The following is a 19,793-nucleotide window of genomic DNA, read 5'->3' as shown; positions in this document are numbered from 1 at the left end:
ATTGCTCTTACTGGTTTTCTTTTCTGGCATAGAAGTATGGAAAGAAGAAATAGTTAGATTCCAAGGAATTTCAGTTTAGTTAATATAGAAAATTTGCTGTTGCTATTTTTCTGATTTGAAGCAGCATATTGTTTTGTTCCATCTCTTATTATCAATTTTATCAAAATTGGAACAATAGTAAATTATAATGTGTGTATTTTACATTTTCCCTGTTACTGTACCTTCATCAGTTAGCAAATGGAAATCAGAACTTGCATGGAATTTGCATGCACTAAAATGCAGATATAAAGTAGCTATTTAAAAATAATTTATTTTTTTTCTTAAAGCCTTTTAAAAATTGCTACAGCATTAAAACTGTGTGCAAATTCTAGAAATAGTTTGTCATGTCATAAAACCTGATGTATGCTGCATTGCAAATCATGACAGAACATGTCTGCAGATATTTTTTTAAATACTTGTCATAACTTATAGCCAGCTATTAAATTTCATGATGATGATGAAAGCCACGAATCTGAAAGTTTTCAGATATCGCAAGTAAAAAGTAAAATTTTTTTATTAATGGGATATGAGAAGAAATGCTAAATGAAGATGATGTAACTGAAGTCTTACATTGCAATGGCAATGCCTCACATATCAGTTAATTAATGGAATGCAAATATTTGTAGTATTGTTTTAAGTACAGAAAATATTACCATTTAGGCTTCAAGTCATATAGCAGTTTTACATGGCAGTGATTCAGAAAAAAAAAAAAAAAAAAAAAATTCTTTCTTCAGTGATTCAGGAAAAAAAAAAAAAAATCTTTCTTTATGCAAAAATCCTGTTAAAGAAAGATTAATAAAGAAAATTGTACATGCCATATTACTAAATTTAAAATGATGATCTAAAATGCAGAAATTTTTTTTGAAATCAGGAATTACCAAAGTCCTGGCGATTCCGGATTTTGGACTTTGTATTATAGTATAAAAAATAGTACTTAAAATAGTACCTTCAGTACTTTTCCGTTTTACCGGCGCAAATCTCGCCAAACAGACTTTATTGGCGGTAACATACAGTATGCATATATAAAAATGTCCCTCAGGGCTCACTCTTGTGAGTACGGGCGTGGCAATCCCGAGGTACCCTAGCCCTTCAGGGGATCATTTTCTTGGTGAGATGGGTGTCACGATCTTGGAGCCCCAGTGATCTATCCTTTTTTCCGGCTCCTCTCCTCTTGGCTGGAACTTTTTCCCCTCCCTTCTCCCTTGTGGTTTCTCTCTTCGGAGTTTGGGGCTCGTCACAAGAGACTGGAACAGCCCTTGTCTCTAGTTTTTGAGTGGCGAGAAAACTGCCCACGTGTTTGCCATGCATGGAGACCCGTGTCACTGGAAAGGAGGGTCCTGATAGTTGACGGGCGAGGTACTGTCCCCAACACACTACTTTGGCCTCTGCTTCAGCTAAACAGGAGGCACCTTAGTCGTCCTCACGTGTGTCAATCGGCTGGTCACTAGTCCTTGTGTCAGTGGCTCGGGGATAAGCTCTCAGGAGTACCTGCTTTTGGGAAAGCCGACTGTGGGGCTTCAGTTTGCGTATAGGTCAGGCTAGCCCTAACACAGGAATCTATGTTCCCCTGTCGGGCTCGGTGGTGGGCAGGGCCGTCGGACCCGAATTTTTTCTCTTTCATTCATGGCTTCTCTCTTTATTCTTAAAAAATCCAAGTCAAATGAAACCAACCAAGATATCGAAATTGTCGACAAATCTATCAACAAGAAGATCCGTACTGATGCAAATGCCAAAGATATTGAAATTGTTGACAAAACCATTAGCAAGAAGATCCATACCAATGCAAATGCTAAGGAAACTACTGAAAATCCATGCTTCCTTGTTGACTCTAGTCCTTCTGGTGAACTGCAAAAGATGTCTCCCTTTCTAAGCAAATATATGCATTTCATGTATAGGTGTGCCAAGGAACATAAAGCGTCTGCAATCAGGAGACTTGCTTATTGATACCGTATCGGCCACCCAGTCTGCTTCTGTTATTCGACAAACCAAACTTGGACAAATATCTATAACTGTGTCAGCGCACAAAACACTTAATTCTTGTAGAGGTGGGATCTCGGAGATCGACCTTCTGTGTGTCTCAGAAGAAGTGTTCGTCTCCGAGTTAGCTGACCAAAATGTCTGTGGTGCTAGGCAGATCAAGATACGAAAGAAAGGCCAGTTGATTGACATGAAACATGTGATCCTGACCTTCAATACGCCTGATCTACCTGAGAATATTAAGGCTGGATACTTAAATTATCCTGTAAGACCTTATATTCCAAACCCTATGCGATGCTTCCAATGCCAGCGTTTCGGCCATTCTAAGATGTCTTGTCGTGGCAGCCTCACATGCGCCTGATGCTCACAGATTGGCCACGATTCTGAAAATTGTACCGCTGTGCCTTTGTGTACAAATTCCAAGGGTGAGCACCCAGCATTTTCACGCCTGTGCGCAAAATGGAAATCAGAAAAAGAAGTGCAGACTGCAAAAGTTACCAGGAATATCTCGCATGCTGAAGCCAGAAAACTAGTTCAAAGCACACAGCTCCAATCAAACAAATCATATGCCAGTGCCGTTAAAACAACAGTACCATTGCCACCCAAACATCAGTAGGCACACAGACTATACCAAATAAAAGCCGACCGACTACATCCAACAAGAAAAAGGAAAATTCAACTCATTTAATACAAAAAAAAAAAAAAAAAAACAGGCATTCAAAGTAAACCCAAAACTGCCACACAAAAAATATTAAATAAAAATAGAAGTCCCAGCAATAGCTCTCTTGATGAAAGGATTTCTGAATCTACAGATTCAGACAGTATGGAAGTAGGAAAAGGTCTAGAAGTTCCCAGGCATCTACTTCCACGAAAAACAAAACAACAGCACAGAAAGAACAAAAACCAATCATAATGGCCACCCTCGTCTCATGGAACTGTCGCGGTTTCCACTGAAATTTGCTTGACATCAAAGCTATAATAAATGCGTATCATCCTGTGTGCTTAGCAATACAGGAAACAAATCTGAAACCAGAACAACATGCAAAATTTCAGAGGTTTTCTTTCGTCAGGAAGGATAACCTTGCAGGTGAGCGTGCCAGTGGAGGTGTAGGTCTCCTCAGCTCACTGGATTATCTATCAAATGTGCTTTCTTTGACGACATCCCCCCAAATTGTCGCTACTCAAACGAATTTTGATATTATTGTTTCATTTGTTTCTCTGTATTTGCCCCCAAATGAGCACATTGATCAGCAAGATTTAAATGGTCTTATAGAGCAGCTGCCTGGGCTCTTTATCATAATAGGAGATTTTAACGTCCATAGTCCGCTCTGGGGTAGTAAAGATACAAATTGCCGAGGAAGACAAATAGAGCAGATGATCCTATTTGTCTCCTGAATAATGGGCAGGATACTTACTTCCATGAGCCTTCAAGGACATTCCACGCTCTCGACCTTGCCATCTATTCACCATCTTTGTTTACATTTTGCACTTTTAGTGTGGGTAATGATCTTTATAACAGCGATCACTATCCCATTTTTATATCTCTTGCATGAAGAGAAGCAAATCCCGTGTCGAGACTCCCTCGGTTTATACTGGAGAGGGCAGACTAGGAACTCTTCTCTTCTGTTGCAGAGTTGACAGATGAAATGGTAGAAGATGTGCATGTTGATGATGCTGTTGAAGCTGTTACTAATACTATTATTCAGGCAGCTATGCTTTCCATTCCTAGAACATTAGGAAAAATATACGAAACCATGGTGGAATCATGACTGTCATGAAGCACGGAAAAAACAGAAAAAAGCAATTGGAATTTTTCGTAGATATCCTACTCTGCAAAACTTCATAGCATTTAAAAAGGCCAAAGCAAATGCACGAAAAGTAAGAAGGCAGATCCAGAGGGATTCCTGGATTTCATATGTGTCATCAATAACATCCTCTACACCTAGTAAATGGGTTTGGAAAAGAGTTAAAAAAGCATGCGAAATATATAAAGACCACTCACTTTCCTTTATGGAAAAAGATGGCCGAGTGATTAGCTCCATAGAAGAAATTGCGAATACTATTGGTGAGACATTTGCTGCCATTTCTTCCAGCAGAAATTACTCACTTGCATTTCTTTCTATCAAACAGCGCTCTGAGAGAAATCCCATCGCTTTCAACTCTTCCAACTTTGAGCCTTATAATAGAGACTTTACTGTGCTAGAGTTAAAGAGAGCTTTGTTACAGACTCGTAGGTCTTGTCCGGGTCTGGATGGCGTGTATTATGAAATGCTGAAGCATCTGTCCTATAAGTCTATACTATATGCACTGACTGCCCTTCTCACTCTTTACAGTAGGGTGTGGAAGGAGCGTACCTGCCCAGTGCATGGAGGAGAGCTGTTGTCATTCCTATTGTTAAGCCAGGGAAAGACCTGAGGGATCCCTCGAACTATCGGCCAATTGCCCTTACTAGTTATGTTTGCAAACTGTTTGAAAAGATGGTAAACAGCCGCCTAGTCTACTTCTTGGGAAAGAATAATATTATATCGCTTTATCAAAGCGGTTTTTGAAAGCGGAGAACGACTGTAGATAATATGTTTCTTTTAGAGACATCTATTCGAAAAGCCTTTGTCAGAAGAAGTCACCTTGTCTCAATATTCTTTGACATTGAGAAAGCTTATGATAAGGCATGGAGATACGATATACTTTGGGATTTTCGGAAGAGTGGCTTGCGCGGCAACCTACCAATTTTCATTCAGAATTTCTTGAACACTAGGACATTTCAAGTAAGGATTGACTCTGTTTTGTCGGATGTTTTTGAGCAGGAAGAGGGTGTGCCTCAAGGCTGTGTGCTTAATGTATCCCTGTTCATTTTAAAAATAAACTCTGTACTAAAAGAACTTCCTCCCACCATCTTGGGATCTCTATATGTTGATGATCTACAGATTAGCTGTCGAGGGGCAGACATGAGAAAAGTAGAGAGGCAATTGCAGATGGCTCTGAATAAGATCCAAGAATGGTGAGACAAACAGGGATTTACTTTTTCGAAACAGAAAACTGTGTGCGTGCACTTTTGTAGGAAGCGTGGTCTCCATCCTGAACCTGAGTTATATCTCAATGATACAATTATTCCAGTTGCGCCGGAAATAAAATTTTTAGGAGTGACGTTCGACCGAAAATTGACTTTCCTTTCTCATGTTTTAAACCTGAGATTGTGAATGTGTGCTTTTATCAGGTTTTTTACATGACTTCATCCTCTGGATTTGGTACATGTATCTTTTTTAAATTTTTTATTAATAAGCATTTGATTTCATAAAATTAGGTCATCTGACCTTTTGTTTGGTGCATCATAATCATCTTTGGTTTTTGCGCAAAAAAACTCACTCACTCATATAAAAAATGTTAGTTCTAAGAATTTTTTATTTTGAAGGCATAAACATTTTAACAGCACTTAAAATTTTGTAAAAAGCCAATAAATAAAGGCAATAAATTTGTAAAAAGACATTGATTTAAGAATTTACTGTGCTTTCATAATACATCCTGATTTGCCGGTTTATATCACGTGACCACAAGTGATCTCATCTCACGTAAACTATGCTACAAAAATCTAATTCTCTCAGTAATTATCTATATTAATTTCAAGTTAAATCTTAGTTTGGAATACAAGTTTAAATGCAAGAATTGTTTCAATTCGTACGAATAGCTTACTCAGAAATTATGTAAAACCGCAGTGCTTTACTTCGCTGGTGCATTCCATTAGAATTGATAAATTTAACCCTTAACTTTGCCTTTACTATATTTTTGTCTTCGGGTGAGTGGTGTGATTGCTTCCTAATTGACTTAATTACCGCGAATGGTCTTAGGGCATAAAATTGAACTATCTGGTAAAAATTTTATGTAATTTTATGCCAGTATTAAAAAAAAAACAATCAATCTGATAAGAAATAGCTACGACTTGTTTTGAAAATGAGGCGTAAAAGGTTACCAGCGAGGGTATTCCGTTTGGCATCAGTTGTACCATTATTGGCGACTTTATCAGCTGTGCCGGCAAAACAGAAAAGTACCATACTTTCTTCAAAAGATGTTGCATTAAATAAGGGATCCCTTACCCTATGCCTACGGGCACCATTGCACCCACAGTTTTATATGTGCCCGCTGCTGTACGATCGCAATAAAATGTTATATTACATTTTTCTATAGTGTAAGAGTTTCTGGTGTGCTTGTTGTTTCTTACAAGTTATGACTCCATGTTACTTAAAACAATCAACTTTATTAACACAAACCTATTTAAAAACTCTAAAGGTGCTGCATGATATAAGCAGGTGGTAAAAACAATATGTTGCCATCTGATGGAGTATGCAGTTGTTGCGAAACAGTGTGATGTCAGCTGGTGGCGCATGCAACTGAACATGATATAATTACAAAGTATCCCCTCAGTGACTTAGTCGCAAAACCAAAAGGGGCTGATGACAAAGAATTCTGGTAAAAAATATACACATAATGTGAGTTATCTATTAAAATATACAGTGAAATATACATATAAAATAGGTTAGTCTATATTTTAGGGTACTGCTTGGATTGTCGCCAGGTGCTGCATGGTATAAGCAGGTGGTAAAAACAATATGTTGCCATCTGATGGAGTATGCAGTTGTTGTGAAACAGTGTGATGTCAGCTGGTGGCGCATGCAACTGAACATGATATAATTACAAAGTATCCCCTCAGTGACTTAGTCGCAAAATCAAAAGGGGCTGATGACAAAGAATTCTGGTAAAAAATATACACATAATGTGAGTTATCTACTAAAATATACAGTGAAATATACATATAAAATTGGTTAGTCTATATTTTAGGGTACTGCTTGGATTGTCGCCAAGTTGTTGTTTCATTTATGGTATCCTGAGTAATTGAATGTTATGGAAACCCTAAACGTGATTGTGGTGAATTTGAGTGATGCGAAAATATTTGTAAGGGTTTATTTATGTGTTGGAAGTTGGTTAGGAAGTACGTTGCTTATTTTCTGCTTTACGCCGTAAAATGCCTGGTGGTGGTACAATTAACCTGAAGTTTCTGTATGCTTTAGAAGGATTTGGAAAGAAAATATTGATTGACTGCTGTGTAAATGAAATTTAAATGGCTTCATTCACCTCTCAGTAAATTACGCATTGAGATTTAAGGACTTGGAAACTGAGGCTCGTATCAACACTATGGGAGGCATGTGGGGTGTAATAAAAAGGGATTTTCAAAAGAATGCCATTGACAGTCCGGTAGTACAGAGAATATTTTTCATTTTTACTTTAGTGAATTTATGTGGTAGCGGCAGTATATAGATTCTAGTTTAGATAATTTTAAATAGTTTTTGGATGCTGTTTAGGAATTCTGTGTGTCTCACATACTGAAGAAACAGAAATTTTTAAATAAGTCGATACTTCCTTTTGGTATTGCGTAGCTTATGTAACATGTACTTCCATTCTTATGTTATTTCCTTCCTTGATTTAAAAGGCAGTTTATTGAGATTATGTATTTTTTGTTTTAATTATGTTTTATTGCATTATGTTTTAGATGCCAATATACCGAGGAGAACATTGGACAATGGCACCAAAAAATCGCCAATTTTTACCAAGGGGTACCCTGAAATATATTTGTACCATAAAATAAAATACAAGATATATAAATGGTGATATGCAAGTAATAATGAAATAGTAGTTGAAATATATAATGATATAAATGCATGGTTATAATGAAAAGCTAGAAAATGAGAATTTTAAACAATTACATATATGTAAAAAAAAAAATAAAAAAAAATTTAAAAAAATAAAAAAAAAATTTTTTTTCGTGTTCATATACTATAACTTTTATAATAAATAAATAAGAGAATTGTGTTCAGTTGTATTGCCATGGTCAGTCTTTTGGGAAGATGAACACAATGTCTACTGCAAGTACTTATTTGTCTAGGAACAATGTTCGAGTTTTCGAAAACTTGATGTCGTGTCTGAGGAATTACTGCTATATCTATACGTTCCAACAACATATACGTTGATTTTAAGCACTGGATTGAACCTATAATATTGCTGTGTTGCAAAATTTAAATTAATTGTCTTTAAGGATTATTTTTAATTTTAAATGAAATTGTTTTGCACTGGTAGTGAGCATATAGGCTCAGGTGCTAGGCACTTTTAACAGGCTCCTAGGCTGGGAAAGCCACATCCTGTGTGTAGCAGCATGTAGAAGTGCATATCTTTCCTGACATAACATAGAATAGTTCTTAACTGAGAAAGAAATTTTTCATGTAAATCGAGGAAAGAGCCTTGCGCATTTACCAATCCCAGTTACTCGAAATCTGGAGGTGTCCTAGGCAATAATGACTATGAAAACACATATGTCAGCTGTCGCAGGCTACAGTCACGGCTTCAGATGCTCAAATGGATGAGTGATGGTAGGAAAAGAAGGTTTTCGATGAGCAGGGAGGAGCTCATCGTGTGGTCCAATGGTCATCACGTGGTCAAATGGTCTACCTGGAAAGAGAGTGCATAGTCTTGCTTGACAGGCATTTGTCGTGGGCGGGGCTTAATTACAAATTTTACTTATCGAAGATTCTAAATTACAGTACAGTAATACAAGGTAAAAATTTATACATAAAACGTGTAGTAATAAAAGGATCATTTTGGTGGCCTAAACATCTATTGTGGGGAATTTAAAGATAATAAAATAAACTTTTGGAAAACTTGGTAGAGAAAATAAATTAGGTAGTTCTTGGTGTTAAATGTAGATGGCGACACATATGCGTGTCTTAAAAAACATTAAAATATTATTAGAGAGTACAATTAAAGATGAGAAAATTAATTAAAAACATGGGAAAATGACTTCTGAATGAAATTACAGCATGTTGAAATTAAATTAAGTGCCGGAGTACTGCTCTGAGTCTTTTTTTGTTTTCATCATCAGTGTAGACATAGTTCAATCTAGGAATGGAACTGTTATTGACTTTTTCGATGTTATTTAAAAATTTTTTTGCAATTTTTGCAATGCAAATGCTGATACTATCAATGTTTAATTCATTATGGATGGCCTCGTTTCTGAAAAACCAGAGACTGTTGGAAATTCTTCTTAGAGTAATATTCTGACATAGCTAGATTTTAAGCATTTTGGTTTTACATACAACCAGGGAAGACAGGACAGGCATAAGTAATAATTGGTCGCAGCATGGATCTGAATACATGAAGTTTGTTCTGGATATATAGAACGGAGTTTCGGGCAATTAAGGGGTTGAGTAAGGCTTTAGTACCTCAAAACTTGTTTAAAATGTATATAATGTGTGGGGTCGAAGTGAGTTTTGGTCTAATATTACACCGAGGTATTTTACTTGCTTGGCCCAGGGAATGCTGATGTCGTACATCTTGAGGGTGATATTCAGATCAATATTTCTCTTATGAGTGAAGTAAACAGCTTCAGATTTGTCAACATTTGTTTTGATCTTCCATTTGATCATCCAGGACTCTAATGCATAAATGTGTTCTTGTAATGTTTGTACAGCTGCGTCCATGGACGCGTTTGATAGAGGATCACAGCATCATCTGCATAAAGTGCTAGTTTAGTGAGAGGGTTGTGTTGGATGTCATTCATATAAATTGAAAAAAGGGTGGGCGAAAGTAAGCTTCCTTGTGGCAAGACGGCGAAAGTGACTTTTCGTGTAGAGTGTGTATTGTTATAACGAACGACAAAGTGTCTATCATAAAGATAGAAATTAATGAGGTTTATGATGTAATCTGGGAAACCCAGAGTGATTAATTTGTAGGTGAGGCCCTGAAACCATACACAGTCAAAGGCTTTTGAAATATTGAGGAAGAGAGTGAGCATGTAACGAACATTCTTATTTTCCTAGTGTTAGTTTTGCATGGTTGGACTTCTGGGTGGCTAATGTGGGAACAAAATGTTTTTATTTATCTGAACATCTGTTTTGAATGGGCAGTTAAAACAGGCATGATGTTAGTTACAATGGTCAGTGTCACTTTCTCATTTGAGCTTTCGTTTCAGAGATGGGAAAAGCTTCAGTGTGAAAAATAATTGCCTTTTAAAAGTTTAAATTCTACCGGTAGGTGGTGGCAATTTTTGTTAAGCAAGCAGTTAAAGATGAAAGTAGACAATTGCCCACTTTGAAAGATGGCAGGAGATGAATTTTCTCATGTGTATGGTGATTCTTGCATGCAGGAGTCAAGGTAGCTGTTGACAGCAATTGTTTACTCTGGGAAGATTAAAAATGAGATGATTAAAAAAAGAGAGAGAATTGAAGAAAGTAATCCAATTGGTCAGAACATAATTTTATTTTTCTTTCAGCCTGTAGAATGTAGGTGGACAGAGAGACAGAGCTGTTCTCAGAGGTTATACAGCTGTAGATTTGAAATTTCGTTTGAGTGCTGATGAAACAAGGAAAAAAAAAAAAAAAAAAAATGTATGGGGAGTTTTTGTCTTCCTTTGTGGCGTCCATTCTACGAATCCAGTAGTCCAGCATTTGCAACCATCTAGTTCGCAGCTATTTGATTGTCAGTGCCTATGAAATGGAAAGCACTCCTTTGCTAATTAAATGAGCTGGACTTGTTTATATCATATCTTCTCACTAAAGATGGCTAAATTGAAATTAAGGATCCCAGAATTTGTGCAAGTATAGACTGTGGAACATGCAACTTCAGAGACTGATGGAAAAAGGATTAGGAGATAGCTGATTCTCTTGTAGCTTGTCAAGAGGAATATTTTGAACAAAGTCCTACTATTCATAAATAAAACATGTATTTTTTTGTGATGAATAAAATTCCTTTACTGAAGAATGATATCACTTGAACATAATTCTCAAAGTATTGTTAACTAAATTCGATCGTGGCAAACTGCAAGCTCGAAGAAAAATTTTGACACATTATCTAACACAGATTAGCAAAGAAGAGCAAGGCTGAAAGCATACTCCAATCCATGCTGTCCCCCATTCAAGAAAAGGGAAAACTGTTCGACAACAATTTAAGAAGTCACTTATGAATTCAGAGACAATTAAATAATCAAAATTGGAATGTATATTATTTACAAGTTTTTATCTAAGGAAATACTTCTTTCATAAGCATTGTTAAAATACATTTATTTGTTGCCGCTTACCAATGTGATACTTTTCTAACAACTGAATAATTAAATATGGAAAGCTCTATATTGTACCTTAGTTTTTTTTAACTAAAAGTGCTTTTGAATTTGCATTATTTCAGAGTATATATGCTTGTAATGCCTTGCTTTTGATTTCAGCTAATATTATCTGTGGCACTGAAAACTTAATGAGGTTTTAATTTTATGTATTCTAGATAAGCATAAATTTCTAAAGTCTGCTTTTTAAAACTTACCTCTGTGCTCAAATTTGAATTGAACTGTTTCAGAGACACCATTTCAGAAAGCATGGAAGAAGTTATCAATATAATTTAACATTAGAACTGTCACTGCAGGCCTGTTTCAGTTAAGGGAGGAAACGTATTATTTTAACATATCGGCAGTCCTAGTATTACATAAATTTTCTTTATAATACATGTATTGTATGCATTTAAAATAAATTTTACACTGCATTTCTAATTATCTATCTCTGGATATGCATGCAATATATGAGAGCTACCTTTTTTCCCCAAGGTATGATCGGTCACGAAATGGAAACTGTTGTGAAAATCAAAACTGTTATATTTGGATATTTAGATACACCCTCCAGCTACTTCTCTGCATAGTCACCACTCTGACTGATACATATGTCATAATGTGGTACCAACTTTCTAATATCCTCGTCATAGAAGGTAGTAGTCTGTGCTTTCTGCCAATTCTATATGCTGGGTCTGCTGCTCATTGTCTGAACCAAACTTCTGTCCTCCTAGCCAGCATTTCATGTGAGCAAAGAGATAGATGGTAATCGAAGGGAGCTAAGTCCAGCTGTATTGGTGGGTGATCAGACACATCTCATCGAAATGCTGCTGGAGCATCTTTGTTGCAGCTGCAGTATATGACATCTATTTTTATGAAGAAGGACAGTGTCCGATGACAACATTTTTCTGCACTTGTTCTGGATTGCCCTTTGTAGAAGTTCAAGAGTAATGCTGTACGAGGCTGCAGTGATAGTCATGCCATGTTCCATTAATTCCACCAAGAGAACATGTTTTTGGTCCCAGAACAGTGTAGCCATACACATTCTGCTGGAGAAGGTTTGCCTGAACTTCTTTAGTTTATTGACGGAATGAGTATGTATCCTCTATTTGGATTGCTTTTCTGTTCTTCAGTTTCAAAATGGACCCATGTTTTGTCCCCTCTGACAATTTTGTTCAAAAAATTTTCTTCAACATGAGAACATTGGAGAAATGTTAAGGTGACATCCATTTGCTGTGTTTTGTGCTGGTTGGACAGCATCTTTGGAACCCATCTCACACAGAGTTTGTGGTACTGGAGTCTTTTGCTTAGGGTGGTATAGAGAGCTATCCATGAAATTTCAGAAAACAAATCACTTTACACAGAAATTGTTAACCAACGATTTTCTTGCATCATGTGATCCACTCACTGAACAAGATCATCGGTTGAGACTCGCTTCCTTCCCTGCCTGCATCATTAACAACTTTATGTCCTACTTCAAGGTTCCTGCACTATTGCCACGCTTTGTTGTCACTCATGAAATTTTTTTCTGTACACATTACTCATTCGTTGATGAATTTTGGCTACATTGTACCCCTCAGCATGCAGAATTGGAATTGCAGCATGCCTTTCACACTTGGCTGGGGAGGCTTGTTTCTGTGTTCACTGCACTCATAACTGACAGCTGAGACCTAACACGATCAGTGTGCTTACTAGAGACACCATGGAACACATCTGTGCACCATATCATCAGATTTTCGCGGGAGTTTTCATTTTACGATTGATCAGATTTTGAAAAAAAAAAGGCCCTCGTGTATATATTGTAACGTATTTTGCAGTATTTAACAAAATAACAGAAGATCTTAGTGAAACATAAATTTAATTTTTAGTTTATGGAGATAGATAATTTGAATACAGTCTTTTAGTTACAAATTTTTCATACATCTACTAACTGGTATAACTTTCAGAATAATAATTTTAAACAATTTGCAACGGTTACGCGATACAAATATGGCGTTGCCACTCCAATATCAAAGGATAATAAATATAATTATTTGTTAAATAATAAAATATTACAATATATATGTATACATATTTTTTCTCTTAATTTTAAAAGGAAGAAATTTTTACCAAAGAAGAAAGTGCAAAACTTGAAATTTCCCTTTTTGTTGACCAGGAAGGACTGAAATTAATTCTTCAGACATTAACTTTCATCTTTCAACAGGTAATATGATTCATATTAAATAAAATATTTATTTTTTCTTCGTATATACATGTATGTACACCAGGGCTTGCATTAGAGCCTCTGCAGCCACACTGGCAACGTAGCTTATGGGCAGTAACATTTTTTAATTTAGGGAGGCACAGAGTGCCAGAATTTTATAACCTTAATTGTAAAGGGCCGCAAAATGGCTAGCACAGATTCTGATGCACACTTACATTGTTCAACACAAACCTGTCACATAAACTATTAATTTAAAATCTAAGTAGGATTATGTTTAAGAAAATAATAAAAATGACAAATATTTTTGTAATTGAAGGTGAGGAAACAATTATCTATTGGTCTATTTGAAATCATGACATTAACGTACTGTGTTAGTTGGTGTATGGCTGTACAATATTGTTTATAAGTTTATTACTCTTTTTGTGTTGCATGAGAGTATAATCATGATGACTGAAGGGCGACATAACAGTTTCAAAAAGAAAATCACATGCATGTGTAACACTGTCTCATACTCATTAATGTAATTCATTCTTCATATTTAATTAGTTGATTATTTTGGATTCATTTACTATGTGTACTTGCAAATCAATTCAGATCATTTAAAAAAAATACAAATCCTTGGTCCCAAACATTGTAGGTCCATAGTTTTTTAGTGTAATAACAATGGAAGAATTGCACATGAAAATGTGGACAATATATAGGAATTAATTCTGCATATTCTGTCATTCTGCCCATATATTATATAACTGTTAAACTGTTATTATGTTATTACCATATATTATATAACTATTAAACTGTTATATGTTATTATGTAGTAAAAAAATAATTATAAACTTACCAGGAGTACCATATTTAATAATGTTAAGTTGCATATATAAGCTAATAAATAATAACATTTATCAGTTTTCTCTAAGCTCAATGGATATTGACCAAAACAAAGTGAAATGCAAAGTGTGCATTGATATTATCACAATTTCAGTTTCTGAATGTTGTGTTTATTACTATTAAAAATAAATGACAGATTTAAAAATTAATATCATAAATTTTTTAATTAAAAAAATGGAAGTTTTTCCTGCAGAAGGAGAAAAAATCAGGAGCAAAGATCTATTTATGCCAGTTGCAAATTTGATTTTCTTTAGATTAAGAAGATAATTTTAATAATAAATTTCCAAGCTCCAGTTCTGCATGATTACCATACAAAGTGCAGCCCTTCTCATACAAGTCTGTACTGTTTAGGAACTGATATATGATTCGTATTGTTGTTTAAATAATGGTTTATGCTATATCTTTAAATCATTTCATTTTTTTAAATCACTTGAAAATAAGTTGTATGTAATACCCATCTTTTGTTAGCACAGCAATCATATGTCAAATCTTAAAAATTCTTTTTTCCCCCTTCCCTGGAGTTGAGACAATCATTCAGTTTTATGTCACCAAATATTTGAATTTATTTAAATATGCATCTATATAGAAAAAATAGTAAGAAATTTAGAACCTAATTCACAAAGACGTGATGAAATAAAATCAAAACCACTAACCCCCCCCCCAAAAAAAATTGATTAATTTTTCAGCAGCATTTTGCATAGAAATAATATTGGGATATTTTTGTTTTAAAAAATTTTTTTGATACTATATATATACGTTTTCGAAACCTATTAAGCAACTTTTGCGAAGCTTTAGTTCATTTTCCCTTGATGAGTTCTGAATTGGAGTTTCAGTAAAATGAGACTAATTTAATTTTTATTATCTTGTATATTTTTTCCCTTTTGCATTTTCATTTATATTTTTAAAGTTTGTACTACTATGAATTCTTATTTTATTTTTGATTTGTTTTAGATATTGTGTTAAACCTCTTATACACGATTGCAATTATTAATATTGTTGAGGAATTGCCTTGCTTTGACTCCAATTTACTTTTAACTTCAGATTCTTGAAGTATCTCTCTCTAATCAAATATTGAATGAACTAAAATTCATTGAAATCGAAAACAAGTTTTTCTAATACTTGTGCAATAGCTGCTTCATAAGTAAGATAATAATGTATTTATTAAAGGAATATTGATTGTATTATCTCCCAATATAAATTTAGTAGAATGTATCAAAATGAGGGAACCCAGAAGTAGGAAGTTAATTTCCGAAAATTGTTTTTTAAAAGGAACTTGAATGTAAATCATGAAAAAACTTTTTAAGGGGACTTAAATTTAAATGATGAATAATAAAAATTCAAACTTTGAACAAGAAATTTAATAAACCAAGTAATTATCATCATTGATCGGAAATTAGTTGACTTTTCAAGGAGAACAAACCAACTTCCCTTCAATCAACAATAATTAATAAATGTGAAGGTGTTTCATCTTTTACTCAAGTAGGAATGATGGTGCCAAAGTGGCAAATTAAGTTAGGCCAAAACTGTACTTCCTTTAAGTGATTGGATTTTTAGAAAACTTGAGATACTAGAGACTGATTAGAGTACCAAAGAACTCATTCTGAATGAAGCATTTTCGCTAATGCATTCTTTTAAATTTCTTTTTCAAAGTTTGAATTTTTGTTATTCATGATTTGAATTCAAGTCCCCTTAAAAAGTTTTTTTTTTTTTTTCATAATTTACATTTAAGTTCCTTTTAAAAAACAATTTTTGGAATTAAACTTCCTACTTCTGGGTTCCCTCATTTTGATACAATCTACTAAATTTATATTAGGAGATAATATAATCAATATTTCTTTAGTAAATATGTTTAAGCATATATTTTTCATTCAAAAGATAAAATTTTTCTGAAGTATTATTTTGGATAACAGTAAGGATGTTGATTTCAGCATAAAAGGTGCCTGAAAATTTTTGAAATTTCCTTAAACTCTCTAATTATGACTCTTTAAAACATCAATTTTTAAAGTCACTTGAAATTTTAGATTGGACAAATTTAAGAGATATAAAATATGTATTTCTTTATAATAATTGTTAGAAATTTGAAATCGTAAATATTAAGCAATAATAAAGGTAAACAAATTTTATAACAATATTAGGAAAGCAATTATTATTTATATACAAAGGAAGAATGAAGAAAAGTACTGAACATTTTATTGAGTTTTAATTTATGACAGGTGTATTCTGTCATAAATTAAATATTATATTCATTGCATTCTATATTTTTTCCAAAAAAATCATAAAATAATATAAAGATCATTTAAATTACCTAAAAAAAAGATTACTAATATGCTTCAGCAATTATGACAAAAGCAGTGAAATTGCAACAGCTATTTGTTTATATGAATTTATTAATAGTAATTTAATAAATCTGCATTGAAATTGAACTGGTAACTAATGATTTAGTCACCAGTTGAATAACTTATTAACTGTGTTTCACTGTGTTTTTTTTTCCTGTCTGGTAAAATATCTGTAGCTCTTAAACTCTGTTGCCCACTACCTCCCTAAATTTTACAATATTTGCCATCCAGTGTGATTACTGGTTGTACCAGCTGTGCTTAATTACATTAAGTGCAAATCCATGTAAGTTTTAAAAGCAATTTATTCAAAAATATGGAATTTGTGAAAAAGAAAACTTTTTCAGTTTTCTAAAGTCTTTTTCTTGTGAAAGGTTGACCGATCTGAACCTATTGGGCGTTTTTCCTCTGTCATTAAAGTAGTTCAGCAGGGAGTAGTCATTTATTTGCAATTTTCATAATGGTTCACATCTATTAATCTACAATTCATTTTACTTAGTTGGAATCTTTGAATTCTTTTGGGAGTGAAGAAAAAGGAACAAAACGCAGTGGCCAGCATTTAAGGGCCATGGTAAAGTTCATGTAATTTTCTAGAAGTTTTGTCAGAAGTCAGCGATAGTTTTAAAGGTATTACATTTAAAGTCAACAGGCAGTGCATTAAAAATGTAAGTTATGCTAGCAGTTTTAAATAGTATGAAATAATTTGCATGAACTTTAACAAAAAAATAATACATCTGTTAGATGTGTGGGATGGCTGCAAAACTGAACATGCAATTCTATCTCAGGTAGATTATTAATGATATATAATTATATTTTTGGTATGACTAGATAGTGCAACCAGAAGTCATAAAATTCAATGTTCTTTCCCTGATAAAAAGATTTCTGGCAGGCTACTTTTAATGTACCTCTTATTTTATTTCTTGAGATCTTGCGTTATATTTTTGGAGTGCAGTAGTACAATTAATAGATTGTAAAATGGACCATAATAATAAACCAAGAGGTGCAAGATTGGCATTTTGAAGAACTGCCCTATATTTAGGCTGTTCTAATTTAGCTATTATGATGTGTTGGGAGCAGTGGTTACTTGATGGTGGCACCTCACACACAATAAACACATTTTACTTGGGCCAGACAGATTATCAGTTGAGAGGAATTATTTGATCCACCAATAAACATGAACAACTCCATCAGTTTGTTTTTCCACCTACAGAAACTAGATGGAATCTTTATCATAGAATCCTGTCTGTGGTTAAACCTTTTCCAGGGTCTTAGTATCAAGACATTTGGTATCATGGGGATATTACATATTCTGATATTGACAACTACCCACTGTCACCTTCATATGCAATATTGTCATGAATGAGAAACTTAAATGCTATGAACTGGAATTATATCCCCTTAGTGATGAAGCCAAATTCTGTTTGAGAGCTAGGGATGTTTCAGTCTGAGGCTGCTTCATAAGAATGCCACGCCTTTAAAAAAATTTAACTGCAGCTCAGAAAGACAGAAATCTTCATAATGATACCATGGCCAATTTCTCACTTGAAACTGATCATCGGCACCCTTATGCCAATCTAGCATTTTTCATAAAGGTGCACATCTGTGTTCTTTTCCAGCATTGCTTTCTGAAAAGACAGATATCAAACATTGAGTAAACTAGAATGGTGATTTCCAAAACATGGACTGTGTCGTGAATTTGTTGAGGTGTGGAAAGATATACGAAATTTTTTTTGTTTTTACACTTACATATATTTATATAAATTATGAATTAATTTATCTATTAATTGATTTAATTTGTTGCTAATAGTTATTTATTCCATTATCATATTACTTTCTTTTGGATTCCTTCTTTCTTTTTCATAGAAAGCCAGTTTTACTAGAGAACTTTTAAAAACAACTTTCTTGTTTCTAGAAAAGGTTTCAATGCTAAAACATTTTGGATTGTAGAGACATAAGGTTATTTCGAAGCAGGAGACATGAAAAATGAGCAATGTCCTTACTGGGACTCGAACCTCAGATATCTCAAATACGCGCTGAGCATGCTGACCATTACTCCATAAAGGCATGCTAAGAAAGCAGGAGAAATACCTTATATACTCCCCCTTTTAAAGGGGACCCAATCGCCAAATCCTGGTAATGGAGAATCGTCATCCACCACCTTTTGTAGTTCGGGCACCACTGTAGAGTCGTTAGGTTATTTTAAAGCAAGAGACATGAAAAATGAGCAGTTTAAATAGTATGAAAATCCGAGGTTCAAGCCCTTGCCAGGACTTGAACCTCGGACCTGTCAAATATGCGCCAAGCATCCTGACCATTACACTATGAAGGCAGGCTGAGAATGCGGGAGAAATACCTTATAGGGTATGCTAGAAAAAAGAAAGTTTTAAATTAGGGTATTTTTATACTCCCTGTAAAAATGCTTTTCTGTATTTGAAATCGATATGTGAATTTATAACCAAACAAAAATCAGATAGGATATTTAAACTATTAGATAGAATGCATGAAAAATTGAATATTGAAGATAAGATTGAAGATGTATTTGGTCTACTGGAAAGTTCTTTCCATTTTTGGAATAAAACAAAATAAAAAATTTTCTTACCTTTAATAAACTTAATTAAATAATATATATGCCATTATTATTAATGACGTCTTGCCAGCCTAAAGGCAATTTGTATATCCCATTTTTGAAAAATGTTTTATCTTTTGATGCGAAAAATTGAATGTTGTATCATAAATTATAATACGACATTTAGCTTAAGAGAGCTTCTCCTGACGCATGCGCAGTTCGTGCTTATCCGCGCGGAGATGATGACGTAACTGTTTATTACGTATGTATGTATATGTATACCATTCTTACTTTTTCGCCCTTTTTTTTTTCTCTGCTGTACGCAACTATGTTTAAGTTAATTTCTGTCATTAAAAATGTTCATTGATATTACAATCTATTTATGCTCATTTATTTCTTCAATGGTCATGGGCCCAGGAACGTCTCAACTGTGCCTAATTAGCAAAATACGTAGTTTAAAATGAACATTTTGAAGTTTTCGAGCATTGAACTCTTAAGCCTAATTCAGTGCAAGAACTGTTACGTCTAATCAACGGTAAGAACTGATCAGAGTTCAATTAAGCCTATTTTTATAGCACTCAATCTTGTTTTTTTTTTTTTTTTTGGCTGTGAGAGACTGTATTACATTATGTCGCATTTGACTACTATTGAAAAGCTCGG

The 19,793-nt window shown here is 34.2% G+C and overlaps 1 protein-coding gene across 3 annotated transcripts in view; it reads left to right on the top strand.

Annotated features, from left to right (window-relative positions):
* Window positions 1–19,793, top strand: part of Vlet (COMM domain containing 10 protein valette) — a 75,743-nt gene that overhangs the window by 24,097 nt on the left and 31,853 nt on the right. For all 3 annotated transcript variants that reach the window (XM_085811082.1, XM_085811083.1, XM_085811081.1), the window contains exon 3: window positions 13,242–13,349. In XM_085811082.1, the coding sequence (XP_085667208.1) occupies window positions 13,242–13,349 (108 nt within the window). The remainder of the gene's footprint in view (window positions 1–13,241; window positions 13,350–19,793) is intronic.

This window comes from Stegodyphus dumicola, chromosome 2 (genome assembly GCF_044657685.1).
Source record: "Stegodyphus dumicola isolate Sdum_Otavi_A_Nest chromosome 2, ASM4465768v1".
NCBI lineage: Eukaryota > Metazoa > Arthropoda > Arachnida > Araneae > Eresidae > Stegodyphus > Stegodyphus dumicola.
The sequence above is the reverse complement of the archived record's forward strand: the minus strand, read 5'-3'. Positions and strand labels throughout refer to the sequence as shown.